Source organism: Dermacentor variabilis, chromosome 2 (genome assembly GCF_050947875.1).
Source record: "Dermacentor variabilis isolate Ectoservices chromosome 2, ASM5094787v1, whole genome shotgun sequence".
Taxonomy (NCBI): Eukaryota; Metazoa; Arthropoda; class Arachnida; order Ixodida; family Ixodidae; genus Dermacentor; species Dermacentor variabilis.
Window position 1 is genome coordinate 153,255,208 of NC_134569.1, and position 21,954 is coordinate 153,277,161.

General features: G+C 42.0%; 2 protein-coding genes across 15 annotated transcripts in view; one reads left to right on the forward strand and one right to left on the reverse strand.

Moving 5' to 3' along the window:
• Window positions 1-15,250, forward strand: part of LOC142572870 (F-box/LRR-repeat protein 4-like) — a 35,217-nt gene extending 19,967 nt beyond the window's left edge. For 2 of the 3 annotated variants that reach the window (XM_075682304.1, XM_075682306.1), the window contains 6 exons: window positions 2,459-2,594; window positions 5,656-5,748; window positions 8,246-8,353; window positions 10,676-10,756; window positions 12,504-12,608; window positions 14,932-15,250. In XM_075682304.1, the coding sequence (XP_075538419.1) occupies window positions 2,459-2,594; window positions 5,656-5,748; window positions 8,246-8,353; window positions 10,676-10,756; window positions 12,504-12,608; window positions 14,932-15,070 (662 nt within the window). In that variant the 3' untranslated portion in view covers window positions 15,071-15,250. Of the gene's footprint in view, window positions 1-2,458; window positions 2,595-5,655; window positions 5,749-8,245; window positions 8,354-10,675; window positions 10,757-12,503; window positions 12,613-14,931 lie in introns of those variants that run through there. The other variant, XM_075682305.1, reaches the window with a different exon arrangement.
• Window positions 15,251-17,610: 2,360 nt separating this feature from the next.
• Window positions 17,611-21,954, reverse strand: part of fray (oxidative stress responsive kinase frayed) — a 247,480-nt gene continuing 243,136 nt past the window's right edge. For all 12 annotated transcript variants that reach the window (XM_075682294.1, XM_075682298.1, XM_075682301.1 and 9 more), the window contains 3 exons: window positions 18,916-18,984; window positions 18,759-18,820; window positions 17,611-18,410 (listed from right to left, as the gene is read on the reverse strand). In XM_075682294.1, coding sequence (XP_075538409.1) covers window positions 18,327-18,410; window positions 18,759-18,820; window positions 18,916-18,984 — 215 coding nt within the window. In that variant the 3' untranslated portion in view covers window positions 17,611-18,326. The remainder of the gene's footprint in view (window positions 18,411-18,758; window positions 18,821-18,915; window positions 18,985-21,954) is intronic.

Here is a 21,954-nt window from a genome sequence, read left to right on the forward strand (position 1 = left end):
ATGACAAAATTTTTGAGGCATTGGCACCTGTCGATAATCACTAGCTTACGGGGCAGGAATAATGTCCAACTGTTCAACTGGCAGCAGCTTATCTGGAGTGGCATGTCATTCTGTGAGCATTAATCCGATAGTGAGCACAAGAGCCCAACCCTTCCAGTGGGTTCAGAGTCTTGCTGTCACATTGTAGTGATGCCAAAGAATAGACCTGCCACAAGTGCTAGTTAAAAATTTAATTTTATTGGGTGAACTTGGGTCCAGCAAAACAAGCCACGCATAAAGCATGACAACAGTAGCATGCACAGTTGTCGATCACCGAAAAGTTTGATTTGTGGGTCAGGTGAGCCGGCTATTTATATGCGACTCATCACACATTCCAGCGCAATGGTTAATGCACACAATCAAGAATGTTGTAGAATGTTTGCCACCATTCATGTCGCACACACAATCTGATTAGATAAAACAGTTTTGCTATAGATTTGGTGACAACATTCAGGAAGGTTCCAATACATGTAGACCCGTCTTGCACAGTGCAAAAACTTTGTAACAGTGGTTAGACAGGGAAGAACGCTCACAAAAAAGAGATAAACAATGTATGGGTGTCAATATGAACTGCGCAAAAAGGCAGTACAATACGAGATGGACAGCGCAGGTGCCGATTACCAACCTGCATTAGCAGATTTAAAATGTTATAGTACAAAACACACTCACTGGTCAGGATCATATTGTCCTGTATTCTTAAACTGCTTGTATCATGTTCTGCTGTCCCAGTTTCACCCATCGATGCGCATTGGCTTAGAAAACTCATGTGACAACAGCTCCCGATGTGCAAAGTGTCATGTACCACAGATGGCACACAGTTATGTTGCACATGACCTTTATACATGTGGCATCACATGAGTGCGGGCTTGTACATAACAAATTAGGTTTAATTAATTACTTGTAGTCAATTAAATCTTTGGTAGTTTTACAATTTAATGATTACGTTGTTTACTCGGTAATGCTCACTGTAAATCAATTACTTGTTTCAGTAACCAACTACATGTAACCAGTTACTTTAGCGACTAGACAAGCTGTAACAGGCAATACAGTTTTGAGAAACTGAATTTGACAGGAACTACACAGAATGCCCGAGATCATGCCGCACAGCAACCTTGCGGATGGGCATGTATGGACAAGCAAACCCGGAAGCTCAGTATTTGTTTCCTCATCTTAGCACCCCATGAGGTGTCGGTCAACGAGTTGAACCTGTGTTGGTATATGTCTCAGTGGCAACAGCCACATAGAATGATAATGCCGGGAAATCGCTTACGGATGATTTTTTCAGCTTTTCATTTGCCCAAATGGTAGTGTCTTCTCCATGTTCCAACAAGAAGCATTGTGCTTCAGAGAGGATCCAGATGCTGAGTAACGGTAATCTTATGCACGAGATGTCCGTACATTACCCCCCAGCGTCACATCAGGCAAGTTTTCAGCGTTGCTACTGATGTCTTCACAACGAAAACGAGGAATGATGACCAATGTAATTTTTGAAAAGTAGTTGTTAGTGAATGTAAGCAATGTGTGAAGGGCCGCGGAGGACACACATTATCGTGCTGAAGTGTGACAGGTGAGGAAAAGACGCTTAACTAAACTAATTGGCTACTTGTGAAAAGAAATGGATTAAAGATTTAAGCTCTGGCGAGGCAGCAGTGCTCCAAGTAATTTTACCATCCTATATTTTTCTATTTTGCATCATTCTTCTACGATGGATTTTAATGTTCATAGTATTCGTCAATAGTCATCGCCATAATTTTATAGCACGTAGATTTTACGCACTTTACAGCGACAAATTTTAGGCCAGTTTACAGCCAAGTCACATCTCCATAATACATCGTCAACATCACCACTTGTCATGGCGCTCTTTGGCCAAACCTGGCCCTTGCGCCATAAAACACCACATCATCATCATCAGCATCATCATCATCATCGAGATAGCTTCAGCTTTCCAGAATTATTTTCTTTTAACTGTTCCATTGTCCAGATGTTTTCACAGTCCCCTCCGAGTCTGATAAATTACCAGCAACATTAGTTATTTTACCGGTGTGTAGGTTGCATCAGATATTTTGTGTGGTTGTAAGTGCCACAAGTTGTGTTTGATAAGAAAAATTTAATCAGGCTTAAATATGTCTGTAGCTGTTGCAAATAGTCATGGTTGCCTAAAAATGTTTAGCACAACTTCTTTAATGCTTTTCTCTGTGTAATGGCCGTTCTACTTTGTTTTCACAAAACATTGTGATGAGCAAAGTATATATGTTCAGTTCAGTCACTGCTATGAAATAATGCAGACATCTAATCTACATGTTACCTATGAACTTCTAGTGCGCTGCATGGACTTTACAGACATGCAGCGGGCACTGCGCATTTTCATGGCTTCTTTCTTTGTTTCTTTTTCTTTCTTTCTTTCTTTCTTTCTCTACAGAACTGGAACTGAAGGGCTGCTGCAACCCCCTGCTAAATAGGCTTGGATTCCTTCAAATATCTCACTTGTCAAAGCTAGTCTGGCTTGACCTGTGTCGGACTGAAATTGAGATGTTCTCTCTCATCTCAATCATCAGGTAAGCTTTGGAATCAACTATTAATGCTGTGTCTTCCTGGGAGGCTTGTCATGCTTGCTTCGCAGGGAGGAATTGATATGATCTAGTCTTCAGCTGCACCTACAAACATTAGCTATGGTGTTAAAAAGTTATTTGATCTTGATGTTGGGAGTCTGTCAAACTCTTGGCATATCTAGGAGCTGGACTGAATGTGTACAAAACATGCAAACAGCAGTATGTCACATGGACTGAGGTGCTTTTAAAGTGAACTTACCTTGTTAAAATTACTACTGAGAAACATTTGATATTGTTCATTCTGACATTAACGTACAGCCTTGAGAGGCATATTTACAAATTAGAGAAATTGCCTGTTGAAGAATTTCAGTGCGAGGATTAAGTAAATAATGACTTGTGGTTAAGTGTTTCTTTAGCCTCCTTATGAGATCTCAAAATAAGCAGCGCTACCAATATTTTTCTACACTCTGCTGCTACAGCTTGCACGTGCAGCTGTATTCACTTATATGAAATTCTCATCATGAGGGCAAGATATTTGTCTGAAAATGAGTTGTGTTATTTTCAGTTTCTTCAGATGACCCTGAAAGTCCTTTCACTCCAGGAAACATTCTCTGACGTGGCAGCACTGACGCCTTTGCTTAACTAGTGGTGTTTGACAGATATCACAGTGACAGAATCACAGTGTCTTCTCGAATTGCAATGATTCTTCACATAACTTCACAGTGTACCAACCATTTGATGTAAATCTTATGTCATATGCTGGCATACTCTCTATGGTGTTGAACCTAAAACCCTATTGTTCACATGGGCCTGACAATATTCCTAACTTGTTTCTCCGTAGACGTGCTGTAATCTTATCAAAGTTCCTTGTTATAATATTCCAAGCTTCATTATTGTCATCTAAATTACCGAGTGATTGGAGGACAGCCCGAATTGCACCAATTCATAACAAGCGAGACCGTGTACTTGTTGAAATTACCATCCTATTTCTTTAACATTATCATGCTGCAAACTCATAGAACATCATAGCAAAAAGCATAATGAAATATCTAGAAAAGCATCCCATTTTAACTAAATTTCAGCACAGGTTCAGAAGAGGGCATACGACTGTCACACATATGGTCACTGTAGTTAATTCATTTGCATCAACCCTTGACAAAAACAAACCGACAAACATAATTTTTCTTGACATCCGTAAGGCATTCGATACGGTCCCGCATGACAAATTAATTCTAAATTTAGAAAATGCCGGAATCCCTCAGATGTTTATCTCTTGGGTTTCTGCTTATTTATCTAACTGGAAACAATTCGTTGAGATAAATGGCGGAAAATCAGGCAGCCTTCCAGTCACATTGGGTGTTCCCCAGGGCAGTGTCCTTGGTCCTCTTCTTTCTGTTGTATATATTAATCATATTGTTGACATGGTTGAAGGTGGTGTACAAATTCGAGTACTTGTCGATGATTGTGTACTCTTTAAAGATATTGTTTCTATCCATGACCAAACTAGTTTATGTTGCAGTTTAAATAATATTCTTGCATGGTGCAGCTTCTGGGGAATGACACTAAATAAAGATAAACGTCTACTACTGCGAATAACACATAAGAAATCACCCCTTCTTTATACCTATAAGTTAGATTCACCACCTCTTCATGAATAATCATTCATCATGAATCATTCATCATGAATCAAGATTCATCACCTCTTCACTAGTTATAAATACTTAGGAGTGACCCTTAACAATACACTATCATGGAACGATCACATAACTAACACTTGCACTTCAGCCTTCAGAAAACTATGCTTTTTGAAACACAAACTTAAAGCCCCTTCTAAACATTAGAATGTTATGCTACCTCTCCCTAATTAGACCTAAGCTGGAATATGCATGCATAGTTTGGGATCTGTACACAAAAACTAATATTGATAGTCTTGAGAGAATTCAGAGAAAAGCGGTCAGATTTATATACAACAAATTTTCAAGATCTGATTTTCTCACCGAACTTATGAAAGTTAACAACATTCAACCACTTGAACTTAGAAGAAAAAAACAGAGACTTGAATTCCTCAAACTACTTCACACTAACGATTTATCCCTTGACCCATCTGAATATTTATTGCAATTATCAACCAAAACTACACGCCACTGCAGACATGATGCATTAACCCCTGACTTTGCGAGAACAAACACATATAATTTTTCTTTTTTTCCTCGAACTGTAACCGAATGGAATTGTATAATTGAATCAACATCACAATCTTGTAATTTTATGGTTTTTGTTTGTTTTGTCAATCTTATTTTCATTGTATGTACCATGTCTCACCCTCCCTGCTTTGACCACGTGTCATCAGTATCTAATAAAAGAATATAAACAAAATGAATATATGTAGACAGGCACTCAATATATACCCAGGTGGTAAAAATTAATCTCAAAGCCACCACAACAGCATTTATTACGTCCAAGTGCAGCCTTAGGATGATAAATGAAGTTAATTATAATTATTAGCCACCTTGCATACATTGTAGAGTGACACTGAGAAAAAAAAATGAGTAAAAATTGAATTTTAGACTCTTATATGCCAAAACCATGCTCTCATTATGAGGCACGCTGTAACGGGAAGCTCCAAAATAATTTTTACCACCTGGAGTTCTTAACGTGCACCTAAATTTAGTACACTAGCATTCTTGCATTTTGACCCCATTGGGATGCAGCCACCGTGGCTGGGACAGAAACCTGCAACCTCGAGTTCAGCATCGCAATGCGACAGCCGCAATGCTACCACAGCAGGTAACACTGAGAGGAATCCCTTCAAGTATCTCTACAGGCTACAGCCAGATGTCTACTCTGATGATGTCAGAATATTAACGTGCTTACGATCATCATTTTGCGTGATTACATTGCTTCCACAAAAAAACTTAGGCTGCAATTTCATCTGGATGGTGTACACCTTTGCTGTTTGTCGATGTAATCTTTTGAAACAATCTTTGACTTGAGTGAAGCTCTTGACGATTGTGTGAATCCTGAGTGGACAACTGACATGTCAGATGAAAACATGTTTGCATTGCAGGAGTTGCAGTAAGCTCGAGCACCTGTCCCTAGGCAGCTGTCCCGTTGTGAACAACTATGACGACATTGCCCTAGAGATTGGCATGTACCTGGGGTCAGTGGCTGTAGATCTGCATATTTATCTATTTATTTAGCATCTTGAGACTCGCAGTGCAGTTACATACAGCAGTGTCAGATAATGCGGCTAAAGAAAATAGTTTGACCGATTGGGCCGCAACACCCTTAGTTTTACACTGGACAAATACAGTACACAAGGCGTAGCACAATGCAAGGTACAATACAACCACAGAAGTATACAAGTACAAATATATTCACAAATACAAATGCTTTCAGATGTTGCACTGGTATCAATAAATATCAGTTAAAAAAGTGTCCTATGAACAATGGCATCACATGTGGATAGATCAGTGACATGCATATCAAAGGCAGTCAGACAAGTGAATAATTATTAATTTTGGAGGCAGAAATGCGTAGCTGATGGAGTATTGAAAGGCTCATTGCTTGATAAAGGAGATATTTAGAAGGCTATAGGCCGACCGTCATAATTTTCCTTTCACTGAAAGGCAGATTGATGCTAGGGGACAATTGTTCTAAGAGCGCAAGTTAAGCATGGTGAAGAGCAAACTTAGGAGCCTCACTAATGTAAGCATAAATTCATATATTCTGCACATATGCCCAATGCCCCGCTACCATTCCAAGGCATGTGTATTCACTGTCAACAGTGGGCTAATTTGGGCTGGATGGTACACGAGTGCTATTACTTGTTACTGCTCCTCAATATACAGCACGGTTCGTTTGTCTTCAAAGTGCAGTAAAAATATACCGTGCATTCTGTAGTATTACTTAGTTTAATCCTGCTCTCTTTCTTATATTTGATGTCTTTCCAGTTGTGTTGCTTAAAACATTGTTATTGCATGATTATATGAAGTCATTAGCTGGTCACTGCTTTGTGCACTGGAACACCATGAAAGGCTACGTAGATAAATATTTTACATGGTCAGCCAGTATGAATTAGGATATGGCTCACTGGACACTGAGAAAAGATTGCCTATTACAATTCCTCTTTATGGAAATGTTCATCAGGCTCAGCACCCAGCAGAGCTTTATTGTGATACTGTCACTTTCATAAAATTTCATTTGGGTACTTCTGTTGCGCCATGTTGGCTATCTCTAATCTGAAACTGGGATGGATGATTGAGAACAGACTACAGGACTTCTGTCTGAACATGTTAGTGTAGCATTTATTGCATCATTTGGTATAGGTTGACACATCTCATGTGCCAGCTGCTATAACGATGCTCATGTATCAGATGGCTGTTTCTGTACAACTTAATAGCTGTTTCCACTGCACTCAGTGCTAATCCTGTCCACTTTATTGTCTGTGCCTAGAAACCTTTCATGCGTTTCACTGCCAAAGGGCGCAGAAAGGCATGAAGCCCTTGCCTTCTTTACTGAACATGAGAAATCGTTCAAGCAATCAGCCCTCCCTGTGGCACACCTCAGTGCACGAGGTTGCCAGATGTACTCCAGCAATAAAGGGAAAGGAGATAAGAGGCACAGGCAGTCGTGCAAATCTCATGTTTTTTTGTGCCATCTGTTGCAAGTATCTGTCTTCTTAGGTACTGACATACCGTCTGTGTCACAAAAGTGTAGCCAATCATGACCATGGCTGTAAGCAGGTGGGACATAGCGTGACTGCTCTGCTCTTGTCCTCACTGGCTTGTCTCGCTACTGCATCATTACTCTCAAATAAGGCAAGTGTAGAAAAATGGCAGGAGCATCACAAGGCTTCATTTGCACCCGCTTGGAGCATGGCATCAGTTGTTGGCACAATTTTTGGGCTCAGGTGGCACATAAGTCACTAATGTGATATACACTGCACACAATTTCCAGCAGGAAATTTTGGGAAATTTGCGGTCACGTCTCTTGCAACCAAAGTCTAAAGGTCAAAATTAATATTAGAAACAAGCACCTGAGGCTGTTCACAACTCGGTAACTGTTTGTTCACCCATCTTCTTTTTTTTTTTTTTTTTGATGAAATGGTGATTGATGGTGAACGACTGTGGTGGCTGGAGAAAGAAGATGCCTCATTTTGATTTTCAGACAGATTTTTAATTAAGCATTTACACTCAAGTCCCCTGCCAACTAACTGTCAAAATCAGTAAGGGAACTTGTACCACCAGTGGCACACAGTTGAACCTAAATAGGTTCACCAATAAAGGTTCAAGTGAAATCGTATTCTAGCGGCTGTTTTTCAGCCACTTGCAAATTTCAGTGCCATTGCTGTGGTGCAGCTAAGAAATGTCTGCCGGCCATTATCTGCTTGCATTTATTCATCTTACAACCAACCGCATGATCTTAATGCCTGTTTACAGTCATTTGTTTGTGTCCATGATCTCATGCTGTTTTTTCACCATGGTGATCATCCATATGCCTCCTGTCAAAAATAACAGTACTTGCTTCGCTTTCAGCTGGCATACATTCGAATTGCTGCACTGTTTTAGCTAGTATATACAAAAATTACCCCTAATGGCTGTCAGTGCTAATCCACTTCAGCTCTGAAATAATACATAGCCGTGCACTTTTTCCAGAAACCTCAGAAGCCTGGACCTTTACCGTGCAAGAACGCTGTCTGCTGTTGGAGTAAATCTGTTTGCCCGATCTTGTCCACTTATTGTCAGCCTCGACCTTGGCTGGTGGTGAGTGTTCAGTTCCAGTTGTGTGAGTTAGAAGAATTGAACAATTGCCATCTTGGCATAGTAGCACTACTGAGCAAGGGTTCACTAGTGAACAAGGGTGAACAAGTGTTCAGTTAAACTTGTTCGTGTAACAAGGATTGAACAATCTCCATTTCAATGTAGTAGCACTAGTGAACACACCTTCTGGGCAAACGGTACATAGTATGTCTCCGAAAAAGGGGTCCATCCTTGATTTGCCAAAGGCAGAGAAACTCTGAGAGCTAACACCTGACACAAGTACAGTTACTCTGTCCTACTGTTATGAAGCAGGCAGCAGTACCGTATTTACTTGTGGAAGATGAGCATGCCCTGCTTTTGTGATCAAAAATTTGAAAAAAATAATTAAGAACTGTGAAGGTTGAATTTCAAATGCATGGTTTCCTCTATCGTTTGGCATCATTGCTAAAGGTTTTAAAGCTGCTGGAATATCTAACACCATACAAGGCACCGAGGGCAACCATTTTTGGGATCATGTCAATGAGGCAATAAACTCCAATAACAATGTGAGGGATATCAAGAATGGAAGAGTTGAAGAATGAAGAGGAACTTGATCAGTTGTGCTGAATTTGGAATATGTGCACGTATAGTGTGTAATAAGTGTTCTCGTTATTCTTTACATCATTTGTGATTTCATCCATGGTTATAACAGCTAGTCATATGCCTGACTTATGTAAGAGCTGCACCTCCCCCCCCCCCCCTAACTTATTAAAAAAGAAAGTGTGGGTCTTACATGAGTGCGTATGCTATTTTGAATTATTTCTGCTAGCTTGATGAGGATTTCAAATGTTTCATCTATTCCTATTATCACATAAGTGTCTGGCATGTGCTGACCTTTGATTGGGAGAGAGACAAGCATTAGGATCTGAAAGAACTTTGTTGCCAGTTTCGGTGCAAAAGGAGGCCAGGCTAGTTTACTCATGATACCAGCATTGAATTGAATATCAGCCTTATATTGATTATATCTCATGATTATATCTCATGGTTATATTTATTGAGTTCAAGGATTGTGAATAACTGATTGTGGGTAGTTTGTAGAAGAGTTGGTGTGGCTCATGCTCTGAAACATTTAGTCTCATTACTTAACAACATTTAGTCTCATTACTTAAAAAGCATTCAGCACCAGTGACTGATATCTGTTATATTGTAGCTGTATAGTGAGAAAATGCAGTTGTCTCCAAACTTACAAATATACAACTGGAATGCAAAGTTGAACATTGTTAAATTTTAAGAAGCAGAAATATGCAAAGAATCAAGCAATGCAGTCTCCTTAGGAGCCGGTCATTGACTATTTGTGTAACAGAGTGTTGCTGATGACTTGTCAGGAGACATTTGATCCTTGGTGGTACTTTCATTTCATATATTTCAAGTGAATGAAAGCCCATGTACAAGACAGCGTAGTAATTAGGTCATGATAGACACAATAAGGGGACTTATAGAAAATACAAACTGAGCACTCGAAAAATAGAAGGCCAGACAAAATTTTTCGTTTGTATTTTTTGTTTGTGTTTTCTGCCATGAATAAATGGACCATGCAGTGCTTAGCATGCTGTAAGTCCTCGAATAGTGGAACCCTTAGGGCTGAGTGACTGTTGTGTCCTAGTGAGCGCAGTGTTTCAAGATGGAAATGGAACACACATTGGGATTGCCCTCTCTTAAGTTAGTGAATTCCTACACAAAAGCTAGACATACCTGCAAGGTTTCATCCACCTAACGTCTGTAAAAGCGAAGCTGCAGCCATTTTTTTTTGATAAACAGTACCAGCACCACATCTGTGGCTGCAACACTAGAATATCTGTATAAGTTGTAACCCAGGTGATCAGCCTTCACAGATTGATGTGTCAATATGTCTGCGCCTCTTGGTCACGAATTTTGTGCTCAACTTAGAAATTATTTCAGTGTCTGTTTTTGTCTTGAACCTTAGTGCTTATCTTCACTGTCCTTTTTTTTTATCCCCTCCTTCCTAAAGAGAAGGCAGGCCTTCATGCCAGCCTGTCCCTACCCCATTTCCCCTCTCTCTGTGTGTATGTGTGTTTTCACATTAAATAATAATAATAATTAGTACGTATCCTGCGTTGTTGCCCTGAATTCGTACTCAGATGAATAGTGTAGGACAAGCACCAAGCCTTAACTGAGCTGATCACGCACCTCAGCCTGGTAGACAATAAGTAGGACAAATCGAACAAACCTGGACTGAGGTTTTTGAAATAAAATTTACTCTCTTTCTCTTCTGTGCTATTTCAAGATGTAAATTTTACAAACTTCTTTGTGCAATTTCCCGGTCAGCACTAGCATTGAGTCGGGATGCATCCAGGAACTTGCAAGAGGTTGCCCACATTTGAAGAGACTACTGCTGACTGCTGTCCGGTATGCAATTTCATGCAGTTTACACTATTTTGAAAACTATAAAGGTGATGCATTAGTGCTTGTGTGTGGTCTGAAGCTTAACTGCAGCTTTTTGTGTCACGGTGGCAAGTTAGCAGCCCAGTAAATGGGTGACACCATTGAGAGGTGACAGGCAGAGATGCCTCATGTTCCATTTGCATTAGAGCCATTACATGTATGCTGCCACAAACAAATGAAATGAAAACAAGTTATGGCTATGATGCATGGCATGGAGTGGCGTGAAGGGAAGTGGCAAATTTCCGTTATCACCACTTCACATCGTGTCAACAATTTCAGACCATAAGACGTATGGCCACTTAGCGCAAAATGGAAATAAAAATAAAAAAATTGCAGCAGAACTCATCTCACAATGACTGTTGATGGTAATGCATTAGCATTGAATCAATATAGTGACACGATGTACTGCCATCATTGAAACAAGTTATATATGAGGTGTGTACTGCAGCGAGACTCCTCTTTCGCGTGTCCTTAAGAACTCTCGATGCCATCTAGCACTGCTGCTGCCACGAAGCCTGCGTGTGGCCTCCAAAATGCATTGCGCGCCGAAACATGTCATGCGGCAACTGGGATCCTCTCTCGTGCTTTTTTCTGGACACGCTGCATCATCTTTTGGGACTGCCGAGTAGTTTGTGCACGGCCTCCAAGACGAGAAGCATGGTGCACCAGTGCCTGCAAGCGCTGAGAATTGTTCCGTTGCTTGCTGCACACTCAGTGGCCCACATTGGCAAGAGGTTCATTGAAGAGCAGTACATAGCCGGTGAATTCATGGCACAGCTCGCTAAAGAGTTGGCGTGAAAGGGGTTCATTGAAACGCACCGCATACTCAGTGCAATTGTGGTGCAGCCTATTAATGCGTCGGGTTGCTGTCGTTGAGGAACTCTTGTGATGCGGGTTTTGTTCCGCGCAGAATAATAGAAATTTAAGGGATCTTTTTCATCATTGTACAGCATAACATTCCAAGTTGCACATACCTTGTTGCCCAAGTTAGCGTCAAAGACATTCACTGAAGTGCGGCACACACCTACTGCACACACTCGGGGACCCAAGTTGGCATCGAAGAAGTTCATTGGAGATCATGCACGGACCAAGTGGCATATACCCAGTACTCCAAGTCAGTGTAAAAGAGTTTCTTTGAACAGTGGTAACTACCCAGTGTTGCATCTACAGTGACTCTTGTTGACGGGAAAGAGGTTCATTGAAGAGTGGCACATATGTGCACATTGCCACATACTCGGTGACCCAAGTGGGTCCGATGGTCGCTTTCAAATCATCTAACCTCACCACAGCAGCCCGATAAGCTACCCATTCGACCGCCAGTGACCCAGGTAGGTGGGAAAATAGTTAGATACAAACATAGATGTACAGATACATGCAAACATACCACATAGATAGATAGTCCCTGAAAAGTGCGTGAAGTACCCAAAGAATGCTAACATTAAAAGGGGAGGGGACAAGGTGAGCGCTAACTTTCGACTGTGCTCACCTTTCAACTAGCGCCCGCCTTGGCCCGTCCTTCTTCTTTCCATTTTGCGCTATGTGGCCATATGTCTTATGTTCTGAAATTGTTGAGTATGAAACGACTAGCTCAGCAACATGTACTACTAAGTCGCATCGTGTCGGCATGATTTCAGGCATAACTAAGCTATCATCTATCACCGGACATTACAAAGGGCGAACATTAAGAAATCTATGTGTGACCCATTTTCAGCGTCCTTTGCGACTCGGACCTTTTCGCTATTGCGACGCATTGCCATGACCTTGAACACCTGGACATTCTAGGATCTGCAGAGGCAAGCTCATCTGGAGTCGCTCAGTGAGTGATGTGGCTCAATATTTTCCTGGAGGTTCTAGTGCTTGTTTATATACAACGCAGCCGCCACTGAGGAGGGTTTGTTTCTGCTGTTGCTCAGCTGCATGGAATTAGATTTGCCAGTTGTCATACTGACGTATATATATTTACAGTGACTATTTTTTGCCGGCTAACCACAGTTACAATGTTATTAGTCATTGCAACATGTGTCTACATCTATCCAAACTTTTCCGAATGGTGTTGCCTATTCTGTAGTGAAAGAATCCTGTCTTGTAACAATGCATGCAAAAAGTGAATTTAGTGGTGTACATTCTGGAACTTGCATGAGCACCAGCAATTACACTGGAATGTATGATGAGTCAGTCAAGACCTGTAGATCATGTTTCGGCAACCAACAACTGTACCGACATGGAACAATAGTGAAATATCATTCCTGTACACGCATCAGGAGTCCAAAGTATTGCTCAAAAGAGTGCCTGTGCTTTTCTGCCAGGTTGTTGAAATCCCAACCACATCTTGTGTTTATTATTATGGCCCAAGGGGCGTGGTAACTGTTGGCTGTATATTTTTTAATGTACTTTCGGGCCCCAGCAAGAGCGTACTTGAAAATGCTGTTGTGAAGCTCGCTAAATAAAGATTATAAACAAATATCTATCAACTCTAATAGCAAAAGGCTTGCTGAAGCATTGGTTTATTCAGGCACAAGATTTCTTGTGGCAAGCACGATATGCATTGCTTGTGACAAGCTAATCTATGCTGCTGACCATAGTTAAAAAACCACCCATATACTTTGAATTTAAATTAATACATTGCCATAGGTCCTCATTGAAACCTAAACCTGAATGTTGATTTGGTTGAAAGTTGCCAAAAGTATTGCTAATGTCAGAATATGCCTCCAAACTTTGTTTGGAGCAATGCAATGTTCAAACACATTCACTGCGTCTTGGGTCACCAGCAGGTCATGGCAGTCATCCCTGCTGTTTGGCTGCGATTATGCATCTTACTTGTGGTGTGGAAGGGACATCTTTATGAAAAGCTGGACCTAAATTTAACGCCACTAACTCTCATAAATACATTGCATGCATGCTTCTCTTGTGCTAAATTCGCTCTTTGAAATGTTTGACACATGCATCACATGCCACTTTCTCGCCTCCTTCCCTGATGACTGCTAGTGCTTCATGATGCCTTGTTAGACTTCACTTCCTTTGGGATGAGCCCACACTTTTAGACTGGACGGTGATGCCTCCAAAGTGGGTGAAGTCTGCCTAGAATAAAAATCAATGCAAGTGAGAAATTTTTCCTTTTGATTGCAATCATTGAGGCACCATCTCTCTGGGGCTTAAGAAAAATGTACAGGCAAATCACCGGCGGGGCATGACATGCAGAAACCAGGGCCTCAGAAATCACTGTCACATTAGACATCCCAGTTACAGCAATGACTTCCTATGGATATCCTGTGGACATCCACTGCGAGGACATGGATATCCTAGGGATGTGTCGAATACTTTCTGTGGACGTCCCTCACATGACCGTTTGGTTGCACGTTCTGGGTCCTGTGGATATATTTTGCATGACCGTGAGGGACATTATGGGGACGTGCTTGGTACATTTTACGGGCATATGCCGGGACCTTTTGCACAGTGTGTGCCATAATTTCGATTATGGTCACAGCACACACTGTGTGACATATGCAACGATACATTGTGTGCACATGTTATGTGCACATGCACGTGTGCAGAAGTGCAGTGTACTCGTCATTCTTCTAGGTCATCTGCCAAGCACAAGTGCCTTATTGAACTAATTCAAGTTTTCAAAGCAAATTGCAGCAGAAAATTCACAAATTATGACATACAGACAAGCTGCAGACATGATAGCTTTAGATTGTAACTCAGACATGCGAGAAAACATAACTCTGTTATGAGGGAACTCAAAGAATAATCCTCAGTTAGAGCATAAATATTCACGTATATGCCAAAAAAGGTCCGTGTTGGATAACCTTGGGACAGCCATAGCAGGATATACGAAGCAGGTCTATGTGCAATATCCTTGGGACATCCGTAATGGTATATCCGAAACTACATCCAGCGGATGTTCTTTTTGTATCCGAAATGTTGCATGGACATTGGGACATGATTTGGATGTCATATGAATGAAATGTTTTCACTCTATGTTAAGTGACGCTAAGATGATGGTATGCCAATCTCTACCTCGCATGCATGTGATGTTATCAGATGTTTGCAGCACATCAAGACGCTACGTAGCTTATCACGTTTGGCAGACAGGTATATACATCATCTCTACGTCTTTCATTATGCCTTCTTTTCAGCGTGCTCAATGAGTGCAAGCAGCTGAAGATTCTCGACGTGTCCTTCTGCTTCAATATTAGCCTCGATTTTGTGCAAGAATGGAAGAGGCTGTACCCCAAGGTGCAAATCAAGAGGAGTATCTCGGATGCTTTTAGATGACACGTCACTCCCTCTAAGCGAATTTATTGTGTATGAATTAACATCAGAAATTTTTGTGAGCAGTAACAATTGAAAGCTTGTATATAATTTGTTTCTGTAAAATGGATTATGTCATGTAAAAACATGAAGTCGTCATGGGTGTTGTTACATTGCATAATAAAATGCAGCACTGTCTTTCTAGGCTTCGTGTGTTTCAACTTGCGCTTTCTTTACGTACACCATTGCTGCACTTTGTTTTCATGTACCTTACACTTGACGCCCAGCTAAACCCTGAGCAGCACCTGCCTGCGAGTGGCTGAAATGTAATCACAAAGTGTGAAGTCACAAATGCAAATCACAAAGATTTTGGAGCGCTACACTTGTGAGAAAATGAAGTTTTCTTGTAAGTTTGTCAATGAGCCGAAAACTGGACAAGAAATGTGTGGTTTATCCATTGCAATTTTAGACTTCAAGGCAGATGCAACAATGGTGATCTGACTTTATTGATTGACGAGTGAGATTGACTGGGGAAGATGCAACAAAAAAGGAAATCTGAATAATTTTTTTCCCTATGCACACCAACTTGACACTGAAAATCTGTACTATTTGCTTTGCAAATGACTCACTGCGCATGTTACATAGATTCTCCTTGCACATCCAATTAGCACCGTTTGAAAGCTGTGCATTTCAAGCACAGCCATCCCACAAGGATACATTTAGCCTTTGTTAATTAAAACTCAACTACGAATGTTTCGGTAATACAATCAAACCTCAATATGACAAACAGCACAAACATTGCAAGATAGTTTCGTATATATTACTTGAAAGCAGCACAAGCTGAAACACTCAGCTTCGTGGTGTTTTCTGCCATGCTGAACCATGCACACCCTACTCCTACCTCAACTCGACTCCAACCTCTTCGCACAGAGCCATCTGCACTTGCATAGTGCCAAGCGTCGCCTACGATACTGGCACCACTTGAGCATTGCCACCGATGGCTTCAGGTGTGCATGGTGTGATGCTTGTGCGATTTCCTCTAGCGAGATTTTCAGTGTGCCTCGCCCAATCCGGGGGGCTATGTGCAGAGGTTCACCCTGCCAGCTAGTGTTTACATCGCCATGCCGAGAGTGATGTTCTCCGCATATTCAACATAAAAATGATACGCATGCTTACAAGCGAGTGCTGCGCCACCACCTACTTCCGCTGTGCTGTTGAGAAGCCTATGTCATGTGTCCGGAGTGAGTGTGTTCCGAAGCTGAATAGTTATGCAGGTGCATTAAGTTCGGTATAATCATAATTTTAGTCTATATCCGTGTTTGCTATAACAGTTTTAGCTAATGCTGCTGTGCAAAGACTAATGTAAAATTTTAAACCTTAGCGCTGCTAAACATCCATTTTGCTATTTCAAGACAGAGAGTGCGCCTACAACAACCCTCTATGTGCAAAAGAAATTACATGCATGTAAAATAATGCAATTGTTTGAAGAAAGACAAAGCGACGTGCTCCGCTAAAGAAGGTGCCCTGTACATACAGTTGGCTGCAAAAACTTGCAGGACACGAATTCCATGACAAATTTAAATTCCTGCTCTGTTGAGGCACAGCACTTCTCAATAATGAATCGCTATGTTTGCTACAAGAATGACTAGACTGAAACCTCGAGTTCGTGGCTATACAGCCAGGCTTCACAAAAATTGATTTTGTCGCCAATATCGTGCCCCATAAGCATTCGTGGCCAACTGTGCAGCTTTCAAATATGCTACGACCATTCCACACCTATCCCACACCAGCAATAGATGGCACCTCAGTAGCCTTTCCAACAAACGAGGAGCCATATGAAATGTACAAAGCGTAGAGATGCGACTCCCAACCACTTGTTATATTGCATAGTCTGCAGTACACAACACTGACGATAACCATCCGTTGCCTCATACAAAGGCCAACAAACCACTTTACCGAGCACGGAAACGGGGTGTTCCGGATAGCTGTGCTTCAGAACTGCAATTACTGAAAAGGAAGCAAACTTGCACGTCTGCCAGAGCTGGCTTTCAGAGGACTGCATGTAGTTAGGCAAGTGAACAGCACTCGTTTTTGTTAGATAAAGAGCAGTTCATGGCACAATGGTTTATGGAGACGCAGTTCCATGTTGCCAAGCCTTCATTGCAACCCATTTGCAATGGAGTAGCTCCACTACAATGCTCAGTGCTATGGACCACTGCAATGGCACCCATCTCTTGCATATTTACGAGCTCACCAAGCCTCCTCTCATGGCGAGTGGCTTTTTTGGTATTTCAGAAAGCCAGTTTACTAATACAGCTAAAGTTATTTCTCTCTTTAGTGTTCCTTTAACACCTACATAGGTTAAGAGATCACAGTGTATGGCTCCAGATTTTCAGCCACTCGGAGTTCCTTAACATGCACCCAAGTCTTGTGCATCCTTCCATGCCAGAGTGCGACTATCGCAGGCAGGAATAAAACCAACCTTATGCTCAGCAGCATGACACCATAGTCATTGAGCCACCACAGCAGGCAGCTTTAGAGAGCAGATGAGGAAAGACACACAATTGATTTCTTTGAAATCTGCCTTTATTGTTGTTGTCTATGACTGCCTCTGAATAAATTAAACTGACCCCTGCCGCACTCCCACACCGCCCTTAGAGGGAGAGGGGGAAGGCAGCACCCTTGCCCGAGACTATGGTACACACTTGCATAATCAAACATGCCTCGCCTGGCCCAAAGTGTGGAAGCAATGACTGGCGAGGCACTAGAGAATGAGAAGGGGGAGAGACTTGCATGAATGGCATGGCCTACGTATGCGGGCACACGAAAAAAAAAAAAAAAAGTGAGCTGGGAAGGTAGTAAGGCTCCTTACACAAAAAGAAAAAAAAAGTGCAGGTCACGAAGAAGCAGTGGTGTGCTCGTCCATCTGTGTGCACGGTTTGCAGTCGCACATCCTCGCCACGTCGTCAGCAGCGGCTTCTTGCATCGTGGCTGGCTCCCTTGCTTCTACAAAACCTGCCTTCTCCTTGCATTCAATGACCAAAAATTTACACTTTACAAAAATATGAGAGAAGAAAGCAGCAGTGGTGTCGCACTGTGCTGCTCTTGCTCCACTTTGCTGCTGATGCCGCTCCTCCCCGCATCAGTTGCTTGAAGCAGATGCGCACTTGCTCGCTGACAAAGACCAATCATGTAAGGCGGTGTGGTTCGTGGGCCTGCTGGCTTTTTCTTCTCTGCGGCGGGGCGCGGGGTTTCTGCCAACTTTCAACGCTTGCTCTGGTTAGTCTACGATTGAAAGTTGAGCAAAACCGATGAGCGCCTTGTCATCTGGAGTGTCCACGGCAGCCTCCTCGGGTGTCTGTTTCTGTGCAGAAAAGATGCCCATGATTAGGAGCTTAAGAAAAATTTTCTGAACTCAATCTTAGCTGGCGAGCCAAATGGTAAAACGATGCACATTTGGTCATAAGAATCATTAGTTCACTGTATATCTACAAAGTGCCAGTTAAATGTGTGGCCCCCAACAAGCAAAAGCCAAACAACATTCTCCGTCAAAAAATGCCCGTTTTGTATTGTAGGCTCGACGGAAAAGAGTTGGAGATATTTAGAGATTGGTGATTATATGTATTGGCCTTCCGCTGTGCACTACAGTATAGTTTCACCTACTAGCCCTAGCATTAATTATTTGCATGCATTGAAAAGAACAGCATCTTACCAAGGCAAATGTGGTCGTCTTCATGATCTGGTTGTCAATCAGCTTCTGCAGGTTAGCTGCCACTGCACAAACAATGGGGGTTTTGCTTTGTAACCTTGCATAAAAAATAAAGGCTGAATCAGCGTGGCAGCTGATCCCTTAAACGCATTTTACTCACCAACAACAACATCTTTCCCATCAACCAAGCCTGCTCCAACAAGCTCCGAGGCAATGCCATCAGCAGTATCTGAAAGAAAGCAAACAGACGGTTGTCTCTCTTCAATGTGCCCGTGTTCACTACTTTATCCATGCACGAAAAAGGTGTGTAGCCAGGAGCACACATCATAGGCTGGCTAATGTACCAGTGCAAGCTTGCTCTGACATTTACAATTAAGACATGCACTAACACTTACTGTACTGTATGTTTCAAAAGCATTGCTGCAAACTTTTTGGTAAGTCATGATGTAGTGCGTTTGCCTGCATAATGTATGCACCACCTGCAGTGGCCATTGCAAAATCGGAAATATTTTTCCCTTTCCAGACTGATGGGGCTAATTGTCGTCTTGTCTGGTCCAGCCATCCGCAACAATTATGGCATGCGTAGTAAAGTTCTCTTTATGATACAGTACCAAAGTAGGCTACCCGCGGTACCAAAGCAAGGAAAAAGAATACAGCCAATCATCACAGTTTCTCGCAATTGTGCTGCACTCAAGAAAGTGCGTTACTTGACCAACTAAGAGAAGTGCATGTAAACTTAGTTGAGTCGGGTACCAGAAAATATGGGACAGAATGGGCCAGAAATGTAACTTGCCTATTTACACTATGGCATACAGTCAACGATCAATTTTTCGGACCCCTTCGTGGCACTGCCATGTACTCCGTCGAGCCAATGTATAAAGACGTCTGAAATTATGGACACTGAAACTGTTTGCCATCAGATTTTTTAGACTTATTTGCCATGACCATCAACAGGTCTGAAATGGCATTATTTGAAGCCACCGCCATTTCGATTATCTTGCAACCTCGAACCAGTGCTCTTGAACGCCAATCTACTGGCAGCTGTAGTAATGTGCTGTTGCTAGTCCTAGCTGCTTCGACGTTCGCTATCAAGCTTCCCGCTATTTAGTGCAGTGCTTTTTATTTAAAGGGTTTGCAGCTGTCAACAGTGGTGCCAACTCTGCCTTTTTCATCTTTGCCGACGGAGTCAAAGCATGAAAAGCACAGCAAGGTTCTCATGTGTTGCATAATTTTGGTTCTCGAAAGTCAACTTTGCCACAATAGAGCAGTGTTACGCGATCAAGCATAGCAAGAGTTCAATATGGCCACTGTCACGAGACATAAAAATGTGCTCCTTAACTATATACGGGTGCCCTTACCATCTCCTGTCACAATATGAGCATCGAGACGCCTAATAATTGTACTGGCTAGCCTTTAAAGCTATTTCAGATGTGGCTTTTGCGATTTGAGCCCTTGAAGGCAGTTAATTCGTTCCTTTTTTGGACAGCCCAATTTTTGGGACGTTGGGATTTTTGGGATTTGGGACGTGCAGTCTCCAGGGGGTCCGAAAGATCAGGTGTCAACTTTATTTGGCAGTGTACAGGTGTGCAAACAGTGCGACACAATTCTGAGTCTAATCTCCCTCTCTCACACTATTTGCATCAAAGCATAATGGCATTGCTCGGTAAAACCTGGGGTCGTGTTTCTTTCTTTTTATAGAGCAAGCTCTACCTCAGGAGCTCCCATCAATATACATGGGAATGAAGAAATAATTCTCCTTGGCATCCACTGCACCAAATTTAATGAGGCTTGTTGCACTTACATGAAAATGTTAAACTGCATCAAATGTGGGGAGCAGATGTTTTACTTGGGCCATCCATTCTTTTTATAAGAACTTTCAAAAGTTGCAAAATTTGAGAAAACTGAAGCATCAAGCTTTTAACTTTAACTGAGGAAATAAAAAAAAAGCTATACCGCAATTGCATAAACTGCAACTATTGAGACATTTAATGCAGGCAAAATTGATGTATTATATACACCGTTTCACCATTTCCGAGACATGCCACTAATTTGTTAGTAGGATCTTTGAGAAAACTTTGTAAGCACGGCAACAATCTCGCGTGCCTATACTATGTTTGTCCACTTCAGATGCTCAACTTAGAGATGCAGTGTGCAGAACTGCAATATTTGTTTTTGGTGCAGTTATGCATTTGGAAACCCTGTGCCTCACTACCGATATTGGACAACTTTTGTAAAAAATTTGGGGCCTTAAATGAAAATTCTGCTTCCTACAGTTTGTAGAATTCAGCTTTCCCTTAAATGCAACAAATTTCATTCAGATCGATTCAGCGGTTGTCTAGTCTAAGAGCATATATGCATTTCATACAAGACATTCGAACCCACTCATTACGACAGCAGTTTTAACAAAACATTGAATATAACAATAAGCAATCGTGAACTTCTGAGAACTCAAACTACACTAGGGACGAGACAGCAAGGTAGAAGAAAACAGGATGAACGTAGTCCTGTCTTGCGTTCATCCCGTCTTTTTCTACCTTGGTGTCTCATCTCTAGCGCAGTTTGAGTTCACCAAAAAAAAAAAAAAAAAGTCTTACCAACTAGCCTCCCAACACACTTTCCGTGAACTTTTGTGTGCGCTCAACGATAAAATAAATTGCTTACTACAATGTTCCCGTGCTGTGTTATTGCTTGCAACAAATTAATCTTGCGACTGAGTGTCTGCGCCGCGCAATATCGAGGAAAAGCGCGTGCCACCACACTCGCCTGCATGCGATGTGCCTTCATAGAACCCGCATCACGTGCTATGAAAGCTGTCCAGCATGCTTTCGCCACATCACTAGCCTCACATTTGTCTTTCTTCCCTACCTTTGAAACATGTATCAGAGTGGGAGGGAAACAGAAGAGGCAAATGCGGCTGGCTGGTGCAGTGAAGGCACGCCGGGCGGCGTATGCAGCGCAGAATTCGTGCGACGGCTGGCGCTTTTTAGAACGCTGCTCTTAAGGTGCATTTATAGCATGATAGTCTCAGCGCGTGGCGAGTGTCGTTTGTGGCCAGTCATGCTACACCACTTGCACTGCACCGGCAGAAATGCCACCCCCTTTATACAGTAATACACTGTTAACTCGAACTCTGATGTCTCGAAAATTCGGCTAAGTCGAAATTTCCCGCGGCACCGAACCATTCCCCATACGTGCCATG